The sequence below is a fragment of the Haplochromis burtoni genome, unplaced genomic scaffold (genome assembly GCF_018398535.1).
Source record: "Haplochromis burtoni strain Fernald_Lab_line unplaced genomic scaffold, NCSU_Asbu1 Contig_259, whole genome shotgun sequence".
NCBI lineage: Eukaryota > Metazoa > Chordata > Actinopteri > Cichliformes > Cichlidae > Haplochromis > Haplochromis burtoni.
In genome coordinates this window covers 80,254-97,853 of record NW_024582620.1, presented here as the reverse complement: position 1 = coordinate 97,853, position 17,600 = coordinate 80,254, and the positions used below count along the sequence as shown (strand labels likewise).

At 40.2% G+C, this 17,600-nt stretch overlaps 2 protein-coding genes across 2 annotated transcripts; one reads left to right on the top strand and one right to left on the bottom strand.

Moving 5' to 3' along the window:
- Positions 1–3,509: 3,509 nt before the first annotated feature.
- ldha (lactate dehydrogenase A4) lies at positions 3,510–9,040 on the top strand. Its single transcript, XM_005942876.2, has 8 exons — positions 3,510–3,639; positions 5,648–5,773; positions 6,006–6,123; positions 6,216–6,389; positions 6,487–6,660; positions 6,749–6,866; positions 7,596–7,719; positions 7,835–9,040. The coding sequence occupies exons 2-8, from the start codon at positions 5,648–5,650 to the stop codon at positions 7,997–7,999; spliced, it is 999 nt and encodes a 332-aa protein (XP_005942938.1). The 5' UTR covers positions 3,510–3,639; the 3' UTR covers positions 8,000–9,040.
- Positions 9,041–9,487: 447 nt separating this feature from the next.
- tsg101a (tumor susceptibility 101a) lies at positions 9,488–16,382 on the bottom strand. The gene is made up of 10 exons (XM_005942878.3): positions 15,972–16,382; positions 14,684–14,771; positions 14,531–14,596; positions 13,886–14,049; positions 13,512–13,638; positions 13,160–13,217; positions 12,842–12,936; positions 11,194–11,396; positions 10,823–11,062; positions 9,488–10,726 (listed from the first exon to the last, which is right to left on the bottom strand). Exons 1-10 carry the CDS (start codon positions 16,011–16,013, stop codon positions 10,637–10,639), a joined length of 1,173 nt encoding a protein of 390 aa, XP_005942940.1. The 5' UTR covers positions 16,014–16,382; the 3' UTR covers positions 9,488–10,636.
- Between the last annotated feature and the right edge of the window lie 1,218 nt (positions 16,383–17,600).

Here is a 17,600-nt window from a genome sequence, read left to right as displayed (position 1 = left end):
CGTGTCTTCCACGCTCCTCCTGCGGGAAACAAAAGACGCAGCCGTCAGGACACATACAACTGCGGGCACACACACACACACACTCTAACTCTGTAGCAGGACGACTAACGTGGAGTCTCATGCAATGATCCTGCGTCGGTGGGAGCTCCAAGACTCTCCTAAGTAGCTCCCCCGACGAGCCCTGATCAGCGGCAGGTGTGTGGCTTCGGGTGTGGCCAGTCCCTCCGCAGGGCCACACCCCTCAGGCCTGCAGGTGGCCGAGCTCCATCCCCCAGGCACACCCACAGACATACACACCCATACCTCGCCTAAACATATGAGTGGGACACAGACTAACACAGCACAGAGAAACACACACATGTACACGCACAGAGAAGGGGAAACGACACCAAAAATACATAATAATAATACACAGGTCCATGACTGCCCAGGGATCCTGGGTCGCCCAGTCCCAGGACCCTGACATTTTTTTTGCTGGGAGTTTTAGAGCCCTATTAGTTAGGTTGCTTACTCTTTAAAATACCAGAATCGGGAGGATGGAGTAGGTTTAAGTTTATTAGATTGATCAGTATTGCTGAACTATGAAATATTTTGGGTGCAGTGCATTTTTTGCATACAGGTATAACAGAATAGCTTTAGTGTTTTTTTGTTTTGTTTTGTTTTTTTAACTTGAGTACGAACTTATACAAAAAGCAGCAAGATATTAAAAAACAGTTTTATTGATTAAAAAACACACTATATCTGATTCATATCGGTATTGGCCAATATCCAAATTTATGATATCGGTATCGGACATAAAAAAGTGGTATCGTGCCATCTCTAATATATATATATGTATATATTGTACTATTCTTAGTTAGCGTATTGTCTGTCTTGTTAATGTTTGTTTATAATGGAGCACTGTAACAAAAAATAATTTCCCCTAGGGATCAATAAAGTATTCTGATTCTGATTCTGATGCTTTGAGGTGGTTTCACATGGCGACTTTGCTGCACTAATGTAAAATCCTGGATTGAAACCTGCTTCTCCCAGCCAGAACACTGAAGAGAGGTTGTGAATGGGTCTTCCAGCATGACAGTGACCCAAAATGTAACTCCAAGGCAACAAAAGAGTGGTTAAAGAAGAAGCACATAAAGGTTGTGGAGTGGCCTAGCTGGTCTCCAGACCTCAGTTCTGTAGGAAATCAGTAGAGGGAGCTGAAGCTTCAAGTTGCCGAGCAGGCACTCTTCTCCAAGTACGTCTCCAAGTAAGTCGTGTTTTGCTTGGGGATGAAATACTTCCTTTACTCAATGACAAGCAAATCAATCTATAACTGTTATGTAATGTGCTTTTTCCTGGATTTTGGTGTTCATGTCTTTGTAAATGAGCAAACTTCCAAATAATGAATTAATAGTAATTGGTACTAAGGAAGCCAAAGTATGCAAAGAAAATAGATCCCACCACCACCAGAATGAACTGTTGATAAAAGGCAGGATGACTTCATCCTATAATTTTCTTTTTTGCCAGATTCTGAACCTACCATCAGAATCAGATGATGCAATGTTTTATTGTCCAATTTTAGTGAACTAATGCCAACTGTGGCCTCAGTTTCCTGTTCTTACACAGGAGTGGCAACTTGTGTGATTTGCTGCTCCTATACTTCAAAGTTCAATGTGTTGTGCAACCTGAGATGTTCTTCTACATACCCTGGTTATAACTAATGGTTATTTGAATTACTGTTGCCTTCCTATCAGACTGAAGCAGTCTGGTCACTCTTGTCTGAACTTTGGCATGATAAGGCATGTTCTCCCAGAGAACTGCATTTCAGTGGATAGGTCCTTTTTTTCAGGCCATCCTCTGTAAACAGTATAGAAAAACCCCAGTACACTGGACGTTTCTGAAATACTCACACCAGCCTGTTTAGCATCAAAACCCATGTCACATTTTGTGTTACTCACCTTCCTTTTCTATTCTGATGCTCAGTTTGAACTTCAGCAGGTTGCCTTGGCTATGTCTACATGAGTAAATGGAGTGAGTTCCTGCCATGTGAATCACAGCTGAACAGCTGTACCTAACAAAGTGGCCAGGGCCTGTGTGAGTGCGTATTTTAGGTGTCATGATTGAAGAATACCTAAGTTATCTTTATGATCCTTTCAAGGGCAAGTTAACATATTCCACTATTCACACGTGCTCTGACAGAAAATCCTCTGGGATACTTGAATTCTCTTTTCCATATCCTCCAAGAACTGTGTCAAATAAATAGGTGACAATTTCAGTTTCCAACTTCATCAAACACATTGCTTCCAGAAGGATATATATTAAACGGGCATGCTTAGAAAATTACACATTGGTTAAAGCATAATTTGTACATTCATTTGAGTGAACTTTTCAATTAGCAATGACTGATAACCTTATTAAAATGAGAAAAGGGTGCATAATCACTCCACTATTAAATCTTTGGTTTTAAACTACCCAGAAAAGCGATTTAACTAAAGTCCACCCGATTTGACCTTTTATCGTCCATTTATTTTCATGTGTTTTTTTCCCCACATGCTCAAAAATGCATTGAAAGCTGTGAGCCAAGAGGACATCATGTTGGTGAAATAGTCCTAACTGAAAGCTTTTGTTTTGCAATAAAAAAATTCAAGTCGGGAGAGGTGTAAAGAGCAGCCAACAGCAATCGACAGTCTGAGAGCACACTTTTTTGTGCCAGTGTAGGCCACTTGATGATTCAGAACACTTAATTTTAATAAGGCGGGGTGAGGGTTGGGATGCTAGTTTCCGTGCCTTTTGTCAGCCGAATCATATCTGTGTAAGAAAACTTCCCCTGACATGTAGGACAAATGAGTTGTTTTATTGCACACGGGTGAGTAACTCGACTAGTTTTGAAATAACTCAGAGTGGACAGGAGGTGGCGCGAAATGCTGCTCGTCTGACTGTATGACGACACAGTCACTGTTTCCTTCCAGTCACGGCCACATGGGCGGCGTATGAAAGGCTATCCTCAAATCAAAACCGTAACGTTTCCTGTTAAATTAACAGCCACGTGATATTTATCTCGGTGACTTACACACTTTTAACACAAATTCCCTTATTATTGTCACGAAATATCCACTCACGTCCGGCAACCAAGCCGCGGTTATAATGGTATGTTGAGAATGTTGCTACCCTCATTTAAAATCATTATCTGTTACTGTGTCCGTGTGGATGACAGAACTGCATTAGAAACCAGCACCGAGGCTTTTTGAAGTAATTTAGGTGGGAACTATTTCTTCTATGTGCGGACTGTGACAGACTGCGCAGTGCGTCCCTGTACTTTCACCTTACACTGTAACCTGTGCGTTAATCTATCACAGGCGAGAACGGAGTGCGTGTTTTCCATCGTTTTAAATGCAAGTTGCCTGAAAATATTAAAGGACACAGAGCAGATTATACCAGACCTCAGTACCGCATCCTGCCGTGGACGTGACATTCAACACGGGTTAGTGCCCACACAACCATCCGACCTCATTAATATGTAGGTACGTAACGTCCACGCCGGAGGCTGTCTTTAAATACGGGGAGACACCCCCACACCGGCAGCACTTCAGTCAAAGAGCGTTAGTGTGGAGCTGACACATTCCAACTCCTGTTTTCACCCGTTTCTTTGAAACATTCAAGGTAAGATGGGTCGCATTACTCTGACTCTACACACCACATCTGCACCCAGGACTCTCTAAAGACTGTTTTTTTTATTTAAAGATTTTAAAAGCTGAATCTCTCAAACCGCGTGCTAGAGGACAGACCGGGGCGTGACGATGCGTAATCAGTATTAATTGGGTTCAGCTGCAGATTAAATCAATTAAGATTTCTGTCAGTATTATTTCTTTATTTTCCTTATAGCGTAAGTAAACAAGTCAAGCAGAGGTAACAGGTTGTCTTGGGCATTCTGCAGATGCATAGTTACTTGTGGGCTATTATGGAGTATTTTATTCGCCCGTTGTATAAAATGTAATAAAAACAGGAAATATTCCGACTCGTTGGTGTTTAAAAACCTTTTTATGTTCTTTCTGTTTGAATCCATCCCCGTGATCGAGGCGCTTGGTTTTGGTGACGTAAAATGCGCATTGGCTACGCATGCCTACAACCGCGGTGGCGACCATCTTCCAACAGCTATAAATGACCCTGGCCCTTGCAATTTACTGCGCTTGGGCGTGCTTGCCTATCGCAGGGACGCAGTGTCTTTAATTGTCTTGTTGGTGTTTTATGGCTTTGCCAGAAATGCCGTCCCCGCGTTGTCGGCTTTGTCTGATTCATCGGACCTTTCTTGGCACAGAGTTGTGGATAAATATTTGACAGATGCAGACTGTGGGGAAACTATTAATGTCTGGTTCTATGACGACTGCAGGGCGGTAAAGCTTTTCTAGGACTTAAATTCAACAACTGTCTTTTCTTGAATTCAGATGTGGACAAGAGATGTGCAGCAGCATTGTAACTGAGATGCTGAACGGCAGCCGTTACCTGACACCCTGCATAGCCTTTAGTGGCCTGCTGGCAAAAGAATTAACCAAATGAGCACAATAATGTTGGGAAACATGATAACACTAGGACTGTGTAATGTCCCATTATACTCTTCCAGCTACTAAAAGTCGTCCTCTTATTCAGGCAACTAAGGAAGCAGTTTGCCTGGTTTGTGGCGCACAGCAGTGAAGCACTGTCCCATATAGAACACTGGCAATAATCCTAGATTATAATGGGTCCAAATGCTGGTACATGTAGTATGGATTACACTACTACATTTTTATCCTACAGTTTTGAGCAAACTGTATATACAAGCTGTAGATGGTCACCTTGATGTCAGACTGACATTCTGGCTCCAGCCATCTTGTTTGTTTCAAGTAAACTGATGGATGCCTGGCAGCTCAAGGACACTGGTCACTTGTACACTAGTGGATGCTCATTCAAAAGTAAGCCGCACCCTAATGCAGAGGCTGCTTTATCCTCTTCTCTTAACGGCGCAGCATTTAAGACTAGAAGGGATCAATTAACACCATAAACCCGTTTGGGAAAGCTTTACCGAGGACATAAATCATGGAAGATGTAAGGTCACATTCATACACTTTAAAGAGGTTTCAAGTGAGCTCTAGTAGATGTCTCAGTGCATTAATCTGGGCCTGTACTTGGCCATACGTGCTCATCTACACGTCTCAGTGGAAACTGTGCCTTGTCACACCGGTGGTGGAGCCAGGAAACGCAGTGTGTGTGCATGTGAGGTCATCTGGGGATGTTCCCTGTTGCACAGAGGCAAGCTGCAGTGCTTTCACAAGCAGTGGTTGTCATGGATGCAAGGAGAGGCTCTTTAAAGCTCAATCTCTCAACCTTAATGAAAGTGTTCAAATGAAAATGACATTTCAGTTCTGTAATGATGAAATAAAATAAAATCCAGGCTTGATTCATTGTGGGATGTGAAATTAGTCATGGAAACTTTTTTGTGAGCCAACTAGTAACCACACATTCAAATTGCTTCATAGATTATGCGTCTCGCTTTCTTCATGCTCTCTCACTCCACTCTGTTTACTCCCCCACCCCAAACCTTTTCCCTTCATTCTCTTCCCCTTTATACTTCTGCATGGCGTCCTTACGTCTTGTGTCTCATATCCTTCATTTCCTTTATCTTTACTTTTAATAGATGTCCACCATGGAGAAGCTCATTGGCCATGTGATGAAGGAGGAGCCTGTTGGCAGCAGGTGCAAAGTGACTGTAGTGGGTGTTGGCATGGTGGGCATGGCCACTGCTGTCAGTATCCTGCTCAAGGTAAGACGGGTAGGAGGGGAATAAACATGTTGAAATTAAGAAGATTGCTACTATCCTTATTTGGGGATTGAAAAAGGTTTACTCAATAGGATTTCACTGGGACAGATGTAAAGGTTGTGATGGCTAGAGCAATAGACTTACCAGATCCAACGACATTTACCAGAAATGATGTGTATGCTGTGTTATGTAAAGTTTGTTTGGTTGTTAAAATGACCTATAATATAATAATTAGGACTTGTGTGATGAGCTGGCACTGGTTGATGTGATGGAGGACAAGTTGAAGGGTGAGGCGATGGACCTGCAGCACGGATCCCTCTTCCTTAAGACGCACAAGATTGTAGCTGATAAAGGTGAGAATTGACAAACTGTCATTTAGTTTACTTACTGACTAACCTGGAGTGGAATACAACTTTTTTTTTTTTTCCCCCCTCCATCTCTTCAGACTACAGTGTGACAGCCAACTCTAAGGTGGTGGTAGTGACTGCAGGTGCCCGCCAGCAGGAGGGCGAGAGCCGTCTCAATCTGGTGCAGCGTAACGTTAACATCTTCAAGTTTATCATCCCCAACATCGTCAAGTACAGCCCCAACTGCATCCTGATGGTGGTCTCCAACCCAGGTTAGACAAGGAGTCTACATCATGTGGGGTTTACATGGTCCAATTCCTGTTCGAAGCAGATTAATGGCTGATAATTTCTCATTTGGCACCTTCCCAGTGGACATCCTGACCTATGTTGCCTGGAAACTGAGTGGCTTCCCCCGTCACCGTGTGATTGGCTCTGGCACTAACCTCGACTCTGCTCGTTTCCGCCACATCATGGGAGAGAAGCTCCACCTGCATCCTTCTAGCTGCCATGGTTGGATCATCGGAGAGCATGGAGACTCTAGTGGTACGCTAGCGACATTATTTGCGAAATTTATACTGTCACGTACAGTTCAGAATTTCCTGTTTCAGTGGGGTGTATTTCTTTCTCGTAGTGCCTGTGTGGAGTGGTGTGAACGTTGCTGGAGTTTCTCTTCAAGGCCTCAACCCAAAGATGGGGGCTGAGGGTGACCCAGAGGACTGGAAGGCAGTGCACAAGATGGTGGTTGATGGGTGAGTGTTGCAATTTATTTGCTGGAGTCTGTCATCCTCTTCAAATGTACTGATTTTTGTTTTTAACAACATGTCTGGAGTGCCTATACTATTCCCCATGAAATGCTGTGTTAGACTAAAGCTCACTTGTTCTCTTTGACTCCTGTGTCTAACTGAAGTGCCTGACAATGATTAACACTGAATCCATAAATGGCAGTAATGACGCCGTATGACCCATTATCTGTATTGGTATGTCTGAAAGTTGTATGCAACTCTCTGCAGAAAGGTTAATATTGCACCATCATTTATTGTCTGCCAATCAGTAGACTTGTATTGTAATAGCTGGGTCTTTAGAGTTCAGCCATGTGCAATACAATGTTCTTTGTGTCCCAGTTGAGTCTTATCATTTCACTTATCTTTACAAAGATGAGAGAAATCCACATGCGTTGTTTCAACAGAAGAAATGGTATCTGTAAATGTGCACCTCGGTATGGCTAGTAGAACTCATTTGTCTTGTCTTTTAAAGGCAGTTAAATATTTTAATTAAAAAAATCAATTTTGTCAATTTTGTATCCCTGTTTTCAAAACTCTTATGGGCAACTCGTCAAATTTAAGTTTCTCATGCAAATACCAGTGGCTGCAATCAATGTCTACTATAAACTTGTTAAAAGAAATCGCACAACATGACACATTTCTCCTTTCAGTCTGTTATATGCCATGCTCTTTTTTTATTTCTTGTCCATGCTGCAGAGCCTATGAGGTTATCAAGCTGAAGGGCTATACTTCCTGGGCCATTGGTATGTCTGTTGCTGACCTAGTGGAAAGTATCATGAAGAATCTGCACAAAGTGCACCCTGTGTCTACACTTGTCCAGGTAGATGAGGATTTCAGTCTTTATTTTTACTTGCTGAAAAGAAAATGCTATACTTTCCACAGATGTGACAAGGTCAGCTTGTAACTATCACATTTCCTTGCCTGTTACTGTATAGGGCATGCATGGGGTGAAGGAGGAAGTCTTCCTGAGCATCCCTTGTATCCTGGGCAACAGTGGCTTGACAGATGTCATTCACATGACTCTGAAGCCTGAGGAGGAGAAGCAGCTGGTGAAGAGTGCTGAGACCCTGTGGGGTGTACAGAAGGAGCTCACTCTGTGAAAAGCACGTCTCTGAATTCTCCAGTTGTCCCTAAAATGACACCATGTGACTCCCTCCTAGTTTCCCTCTTGTGTCTCTCATTGTAATTGGTTGCTGTCACCTGTGAATTTCATAAAAGGCCAAGTGCTTGTAACTAAACCTCTCAAAGCTGGGTTTTACGTTTGAGAGATTCACATACAGGTGTCATTTTTCCTTTGCTTCCTTCAACCTGGCCTTGATCTTCCATGAAATTTTTGGAAACTCATGCTTGTATCCGTAAAGTCAGCCTGTGTTGGAGAGTAAGTATTTGTCATCCATTTGTCCTCTCTGAAATCATGCAGTCTTTGTGCATATATATTCTGTGTACTGTATGTTACGAGTACTGTTATTGCTTTTTCTGTACACTCCTAGGTCAGTCTGTATGCATTCTGTGGCCGTTGAAGTTATGTTTCTCCACTTGGTAATCTGTTTATATCTTGGAGTATAATGGAGACATTCCATTCTGTATGAGGAGGGCTTCCTATTCACCCATAGTAACACTGCTGCATATGTCACTGGTCCAAAATCTTGTGATACCAAAGTACCTTATATTATAGTAAAGCGGACTTCCATAAACTTGCTTGGTACTGAAGCCTTCTTAAAAAGCCTAACCACAAGTGCACTGACAAAATACTTTTGGAAGCAAATTTCATGGCACACAAAAAAACTGGCAAAGTTTACATCTATTAAGGATAAAATATGACTGCCATAATATAACTCAGATAACAGAGCCAGTGGGAAAGGGTTGGGTTATGAATCATAAGACTGCTACAGTCATTTAAAACAAAAGTTGCTTGTGTACCCTAAATGTTCTAACAAGGTTTTTTTTTCCTTTTTTTTTTTTACACCACCTGACTCTGGGAAAAGAACATTAAAAACAAATTCTATTTATAAATGTTAGATCTATTTATGTATTAATGTTACAATATTAAAGAGGATTTATCAATAAGTTACTGGGAAACATGTCATGGCAGCTGGATATTAAGCTGTTTGCTGTAACATCAAATAAATCTGCCAGGATTATTCAAGTTTGTCCTGTGTTCTGTCCTGCATTTACCATCAAACCTGGGGTTGGGGGTCCGTTTGTTTGTGGAGCTGCTGGGTCAGTAGCTGTTGCCCAATATGAGGCTGATCTGAGCTTTTCATGCAAGACTTCAAAATATTTAACTTGCCTTTAAATTACTCGTATTCATACTATTCTACCTGCTCACAAACACTAGTATTTTAATTTGTAACTATCACTGGTTTCATAAGTGGTCTGTGTCAGGAGCAGTTTTCTTACAGAAAGCAGTTCTACAAACCAGTGGAGGAAATTATAGTTCATTATTTTGGCCTTTGGTGTACAGACTAGAGCACCAATCTTCAAGTTGGTACACTCTGAACCACCGCTACCTTTTGGTTGTGCAACACAGAAAATCGTTGAATAATATCAATTATGCAAGCCACATGAATGACATGACTAAAAAGAGATGACCTATTAAATCAATTTATTTGTACTGATTTACATCTTTACATAAAAGAGCAAGTTGCCTATGGTTAAACTGAGAAAAAAATAAAACAAAATCTATAATACAATTCAAAGTGCATTTAGTAAAAGGCTAAATTCAAGGAAAAAAAAAACTTTACACAAGTTAAAGTTTTGATTAGTACATTTGTTTACTTTTGTACCTCTTAACACCCAGTTTTATTCACAAATTTTTAACTTATGTTTACTTTAACCTTCTCAGCAGGACTGAGAATGGACAGCATGGGAAAAAAGAAAATAAATCAGATACAATTGAGAAATTCCTTTACGATCCAGTAATGTATGCCAAGCCTGCCACCTACCTTAGACACTCTACAGAGTGAAACAAAAAAATGTACATGATTGACTGGTTAAAGCAGTCAACGGGTATAACAAGCAGCCGCCACACACTGAAAGAACCTCTCTCTCACACACACACACACACACACCCTCCATAAGGAGACATACAAATGGAAAATCATGTAGTAATAGTAGTGTGTGCAAGTGGGATAAGAGCTCAAATTAAAGCTGAATGTCTGACCCAAACAAATCGGTTCAGGTTAATGGATATAACTTCATGGCTACTGAAACATGAACAGAAATCCTGAGGATGAACCCTTCCCTTCCTGAAAAGTACTCCTGTGTATTTACAGACATATCTTTTCATTACAAAAGGGAGTGATCATATGGGCTCTCTACAAAGCTCTTCACTTTTAGCCCCTACCATCTGTACCTACTAGCCAAATCATGTGTTATGGCAAAGAAATTGCCAACAGAACCTGTAAGCTTTAGTTTTAGGCCAAATTTAATGTCATGACAGTGTTTTTTGCTTTTAATATGTGGTCATAAAAATAACCCTCTCATGTTTAGGTCACGTCCTTACACAATGACCTCAAAGGAGTGTTTGGTTAGTTTAAAATCTAAACTGTCTAGCTACAACTATGGCTGCAATTTACCATTCAAATATGTATTTTGTCGTTGTTGGTGCTGTTCAAATTTCTATCAGAATAAATTCAATATAAGACTATAAAATAGAGCAGCTGGTTGATATACAAGATGATAGAAGAGAGTAAGAGAGCATGAAGATATGAATGTTTCTAGGTAGTAAGCGTGGGTCAGTAGAGGTCACTAAGCCCAGCAGTCTTGCGGGCTTTTTGCATAAGAGCACGAAGCTGGAACTGCTTCCTGGACAGAAGACGTACATGCTATAACAGAAAAAAAAAAAAAAGAGGCAGGTAGGTTAAAGTGTCTGTATACTTGTTTCTGCTTATATGTGCTAGCAGCTATCTAGATCTGGTTACCTTGAGAAAAACTTCCAGGTCTATGACGCCCCTGCGGAGGGCTTCGCCCAGGTAGAAGATTGTGTCTTCAATTGCATTCTCTTCAGCGTACAGGTTCAGGATCTGTTTGTACAATGGCGCTGTGGGCACAATGACGTCATCAATGTCATTATTCTCCGACTGGTTTTCCATTTTCTCCAGGGCCTCGCTCAGCTCCTCGTCTTTTCTCTTCAGCAGATCGATGTTCCTGTCAACTTCAGTCTAGTGGAAACATCGTGATGATTGCACATATTTAGCAAATCTCAAAAATGACTGCTGTAACAGTTAACTGTGGTGAATAGAGAACAAAACAAACAGAAAGATTTAACACTGAAAGTATGATCATCTCTCACCACTTCCTGGTCCAGTCTTGAGATCATCTCTTCCAGTTTCTGATGTCCTTTCTTCAGGTCCTCTTCTGTTCGCTTCAGGGCATCCAACTCTGCCTGAGCTCTGTCCATCTCCTCCTTCATTCTCCAGCGAAGCTTGTCACTCACTGCAGAAATTAGAGATGCCCGGATGGTGTCCTCGCCAATGGTGCCATCTCTGTTTGGGCCTTAAGAGGAAGAGATTATAAGTCATCTGAGACAGTGAACAGGAGAGCCAGATGGGAAAAAAGATACTACTACAACTTAAACCATAATCTCACCCAAATGTAATTATATTTGATTTTGTTAAGTCTCTTTTACACATACCATGTCCTATGTAAAAGGGCCTTTACTGTAAATTGACAAAAGCTAATCATCTTCAGATAACTGTAAAAATGATAATTTAAATCATAATTCTGTGGAGGCTTTTCTTCCACAGAGAAACTGTGCCACCCTAAGGTGAGGATGTTTGACTAAACCATAACAGACATTTTTTTCAGGTTCTTGGTTGAGGCAAGAGGAAAATGCACAGATTTCTGTCAAATATGGTAACATGGACTTGTGGCCTTTACTATATACAGAGACCAACTCCACCAGTGCACATAATCACTCCCTAAAGCTCACTATGAGCCAAGAAAAACTCTCCACTATTCCTCCTTGCATTGCAGTTATTCAGTTCAAACAATTCACACTACATTTAAAATATATCAACAGTATTTATAGGCACAGCAAGGGATCACCACAGAGAAATCTGACAACAAGGTTTATATACAAACAAAAGGGTCCAAAAGGGTGTTTTCCAGAATGATGGAAAATGAATGAAGTATTCACATGATTTTCCCAGTTAAGCCATTTATTGGCCTCCAGTTTTAGTTTCAGTTTAACACCCATTGGCCAATCTATGATTTATGTTCTGGTTGTAGCACTATCCACAGTGACAACAATATTGTAGGATGGTGGTGAAAAAAGCAACAGAAGGAAAATTACATCTTAACAAATTCATACTTTTATTGAAAAACAAATTCCATGTAGGCAACCTTACTAAGCATTACAGCTGGTATTTTGGACTGTATTGTAAAACAATTTACATGTTTATTTATTAGTGTTTTATACTAGCTACACAAGACAGTTCAAGGACTGGCAAATTCCAGATTATATAGCAGTAAATATACTGGCAAATGTCTGCAGAGTCAAGACCACCTTGTGTACAGTCTGGAGTCAGCGCCACAAATGTCAGAGTTAATTCACCCACTAGGTGACCCCATTTCTTCTCCTTTACCGTTCCAAACCTAAATATAGACCTGTGTGCTTCTGAAGTTTAAGTTGTGGGGGGCAAAAAGAAGCTTTCCCTTTCCGTTCAGGGCCATCCCACCCTTTGGCCTTTAATAGACCCCACTCTAGTTACACTAATGACCTTTCACTGGTGACTTGGTACGCTACTGAAGTTATTCAGAGGGTGAGAGAGTCGAAGTCAAAAGGTCAAGTGTCTCAGTATGGATTAACTAAAGATCATAAAGTTTTATCAAGGGTGAATAACGTTTTTTGCTGAGAATTAAAACTGTTCTACATTAATATTTCAAAGATACCTGGAAGTAGAAAACATATGCACCCAGATGCTGGATGTAATACTTACCCACTGTGGAAACTGGAGTCTGGGTGGGGTAGTGTGCCGGTCCAGCAGTGGCTGGGTAAGAGTTCCCCCCTGGGTACTGATAACTTGGGTAGCCTCTGAAAATAGTTAGATGATTGTCAAGCTAATGCTTTACATTTTCTATTCTGAAACATTTCAAGAGCGTATTTGCAAAATTCAGCTGTACATGTAACAGAGCCAGTGCTGCAGTGTCTTGATAATAAAAGTCAGTGAATACTCCACCATCAAACGTGTTGAATTTGTTGTGTCACACAGTGTTAGCTGCAGGCAGCAAATAAAAGGGCTTGGGAGAAATCTTACCCAGAGTTAGGATTTGGGCCATACGGTGACACTGCAGGCATGCCAGGCATGTAGGAAGCTGCAGCAAAGAGAGAGAGAGACAAAAAACGAGATCTCAGGACACAAAGGTCAAAGGTTTCATTGATTTTTTTGGGACTGCTCACAGGCACACAGAAGAGACAGAGATAAAGTATCAGTTTCAGTATTGTGTTGCCATAGTATGTGAGCTCCATCTGGTGCCCAAGGAAGTAAATGCACCATTAAAAAACAATCAAACAAACAAACCCCCCAAAACAAACAAAAAACTAATTTCTAACACTTTGGGGAAAAAAAATTCACAGACTACTGTGTACAAGAAATGTATGTCACTCACAATTTGGGGGTCCGGCTGCTTGAAAGGCTTGGTAAGGAGCTTGTGTGGTCGGACGAGAAAACACAGGGGGCTCCTCCCCGAACACCACAATCATCACCTGAATCAGACCATACAGGTCTGATTGAGGCTATAAAACAGTGAGACACATTTTATTAACCAAATTGCCAGGCAAGTTAAGAATGCAAATTACATCTCCAGCCACAAAGGCACTTTTTTTTGTCCTATAATCCAGCATAACGAAATGTTGCCTTTTTCTCCATCTAGTAAATTTTTTGAGCTACATTTTTGTGTGCAGAAACTCTAGTTGTCACATTACATGCTTTTAATACCTTAAAACATGTTTTTAAACATGGATTAAAAGAATTACTACTTACATGTTTCCATTCATGTAGATACGGCAGGTAAATCTTTCCATTAGCATCTATGTGCTTGCCAGTTTTGATCATCATAGCGCTGGTAGGTTTGACAAAACATATAGGTGGGTTGTAGGGATATGTGTCCAGGAGCCACAAACACACTGGGATGTTGTACACATTACCTACAGAAATCAAATACACAGTGTTATAATATAGCTATTGTCCAAAACCTTAATGTCCTCACTGCTCCCTTAATATTTAACAAACTCCATATTCTGTTATCAAGAACATATTAAGTGAAACACATTTTATGTATCTTTGTACATCAAATACACATTTAAAAAAAACCCCACAAAGTCTGATATTCAAGCAAGATTAAAAAAAACTGCTTTATGTCCACATCCACAAGGTGAGAAAGTTTACCGTAGGTTTGGCATTTGTCCTGAGATAATGGTGTAAAAAGGGAAAAAAAAGTGCAGTTAATCCAGTAAGTCAGAGTGACCACATCGGATAGAAAAAAAAGTAGTCTAGTAGACATTATAAATAGTAGTAAAAAAAAAAAAAAAAACTTCACTTAATTATGCTTGAAATTTTCAAAAATATATATAAAGTTATTAATTTATTGGAAAACCTCTTTTTAGAGAGCAAAGAAGCATCCATTACCTCTGTAGCTCACAGGAACAGTTCCTGTCAAGCTCATCAGATCTCTTGTGGAGCCATCATTAAATACTGAAATACAAGCAGATGCATGCCATTACACAACATACAAGTGAAACCAAGCAGTTAAAAACAGGAGATAAATATTACTTAATTTACCATAAGCATCCATGACTGGCTTCAAATCCTTGTACTGGGAGATCACATTGGTTATTTCACGAACAGTCAGGTCTCTGTATTTGTATTGCTGGGCAACAAGTAGAGGAGACAAAATTAATATTTTTACTTTTTGTTTTTTTTTAAATATTTTGTTTACCAAGCTGCTATTCAAAATTCAGTGCCATACAAACTGAGTGTGATCATTTGTATTGACTGATTGATTTTATTTCACTCCAAAACATATCACAGACTAAAAACATATATCACTTAATTACCAGAATAATGACTAAAAAAATACAACTGATAATAAAAGTCAACTTATTTGATAGGTATTTTGCACTGTCAGTTGAGCTAATGTTAACTGAATTATATTTCACTGACAGGCCACGTTTGTTTTGTTTTTTTATTACTATCAGAAATAATACTTTCACTCTTCAACAAATGAAGTGCAAGCTTACTGTTCTTCTAACCGCAGGATAACAGATTCTTATTACTGAGCTAAGCTCAATATCCTTAGGATTTTTACACAAACTACAAGAGCTGGATAAGAATCACGTACATAAAGGAAATGTTCAAAAGACAAATCTGAAACAGTAATAGACCTGTAACAGATCCTTGTGGTACACCACAGATAAAATTTCCAAGGAGTGACATTGAAGAACCATTATTTAATTCTACATACTGTAAACAGGACTTGAAACACCTTACAGATTAAATTTACTGCCTCTATACATTTGCTTATAAATTAGAATAATCCAATTAAAAAGCCTTGTGAACGTAAATTAGTACAATACCAGTATGGATACAATTATCCATATTAAACTCATTTTTATCAGAGAAGTGTTTAAGACCAGTGTCAATAGAGTCCCTTGGTCTGGCAACCGATTGAGAGTCATTAGCTTTTTCCCACCGATGCATCACAAACCTGGTAATAAACAATTCTCTAAAGTATTCTGAACACGACTGGCAATATAAATACAGGTCTACGGTAACCTCCAAAACTGTGGTCTCATTTTTTTTAACCAAAGTAACTTCAATTAATAATATGTGCAACTGTGTGTTCTATGGTTACACAGTTATGCCTCAATCTAATTTAGTACAATATATTTGACCAAAACAATATTTAAGATACTTTATTATCTTAAATTTGGCGAAAATTGACAGTCTATTAAACAAAACCGTACCAGGAAATGTTAAACTGGCTTCTAACGTTAGCCAGTGTCAAACAGGACGCTATGAGCTAATTTGCTATCGTTTTTCAAGAGTCAACACTCAAGCTCAAACTTACCTTTAGCATTTTCTTCAGGTTACTTTCGTTGACTACTGCCATGTTCCTCAGGTGTTTATTTTCACTTTTCTTATTAATAAGTTAAGCGTCTTAACAGCTGACTTTTATGACAGCTAAAGTGACAGCGAATGCAAGCTAAAGCTGGCTAGCGGAGCTCCGGTAAATGCAAGGCTAACGTTAGCCCTAGCTCGGGCGGACTCAAACAAGGGCGTGATTCAGCTACTACGAGAAATCTTCCAGTCTTGTAAGCGGGAACTGTATCTGTGTTCCACACGAATACTCAAAAAACAACTCATAAATCGACAAAATAGCTAACGAGTAGTTGTAAAAAGGAGCTTGAAAACAAAAACCCGATGGTCAACAAAAGGAATTTCCGGCAGTTCTCTTTAGTGCTTCCGGTCCCTGTGTGACGTGATGTGATTAACACGTCAATGTAAGATCCCCAAATTCTACGATAGCCCGTGATATAAATCTGTAAATGTACACATTAAATCAATTAATAATTACATCTTATTTAATGTTTACTGTTTTTACTTCCGTGAGATGCACACAAACAGAATCCCCACGAGGAAGCACTTGACTACCGTGGGAAGGAAGAACTCCCTTTTTACAAAAAGTGACCTAAAGCATGACATGTTCAGGGAGGGGCACTCATCTGCCACAACAGGACTCGGGGTGAGGCGAAGAAGAAGGAGAAGAAACAAAAGGGGAGCATAGCAGACAAGGACAAAACAAACATTATGGAAGAGAATATACAAAAATTATTCACATGTTGCAGTGGCATCCAAATGCATTAGGAGTGAAGGAAGCCTGCTCTACCCCTAATTATAAGCGTTATCAAGTTTGAAATCTAATTTTAAAACTAGAGAGTATCTGTCTCCTGAATCCAAAGGAGCTGTTTCCACAAGAGAGAGAGCTGCAGGCTCTTCCTGCCATTCAACTATTGGATACTCTAGAAACCATGAGTAAGTCTTCATTCCAAGAGTTTAGTGCTCTACTGGGATAATATTGGGATAATATGATATTATGAGATATTAAATATCTCATATTAAAGTAAAATTGAGACAGGCATGGTGTTGGCAGGATCACACTTTAGGTCTGTTTTGCTGCCAGTGGTATTTACAAATTCTTCTACTTTTACCTCAAATTATGATGATGATTGAAACTTAAACACAATTCCATATTCCAACAGGGCAATGATCCAAACCATACATCAAAACTGGCTTTGAAATGAGTAAAGCACACTAAATGGCCTGTATTTGTATAGCGCTTTTACTAGTCCCCACTAGGGACCCCAAAGCGCTTTACACACCCAGTCACACACTGGTGGAGGCAAGCTACAGTTGTAGCCTGGGGCAAACTGACAGAAGCAAGGCTGCCATATCGCACCATCGGCCCTTCTGGTAGGTGAAGTGTCTTGCCCAAGGACACAACGACCAAGACTGTCCGAGCCGGGGCTCGAATCAGCAACCTTCCAATTACAAGGCAAACTCCCAACTCTTGAGCCATGATCGCCACTAACATCAAGCTTCTGGAAAGGCCTTCCCAAAGTCCCAATTATGGATTATGTTTAAAAGTCTGGGCCATGCCAGCAAGCCAACCAGTTTAAATGAATTGGTCAAATATTCA

Coding starts and splice junctions, on each gene's coding strand:
- ldha (XM_005942876.2), top strand. CDS start 5,648: ATGTCCACCATGGAGAAGCTCATTGGCCATGTGATGAAGGAGGAGCCT. Junction 5,774..6,005: donor CTGTCAGTATCCTGCTCAAG/GTAAGACGGGTA, acceptor TATAATAATTAG/GACTTGTGTGATGAGCTGGC. Junction 6,661..6,748: donor AGAGCATGGAGACTCTAGTG/GTACGCTAGCGA, acceptor TCTTTCTCGTAG/TGCCTGTGTGGAGTGGTGTG.
- tsg101a (XM_005942878.3), bottom strand. CDS start 16,013: ATGGCAGTAGTCAACGAAAGTAACCTGAAGAAAATGCTAAAG. Junction 12,937..13,159: donor GGCCCAAATCCTAACTCTGG/GTAAGATTTCTC, acceptor AACTATTTTCAG/AGGCTACCCAAGTTATCAGT. Junction 11,397..12,841: donor GACTCCAGTTTCCACAGTGG/GTAAGTATTACA, acceptor CTTCCTCTTAAG/GCCCAAACAGAGATGGCACC.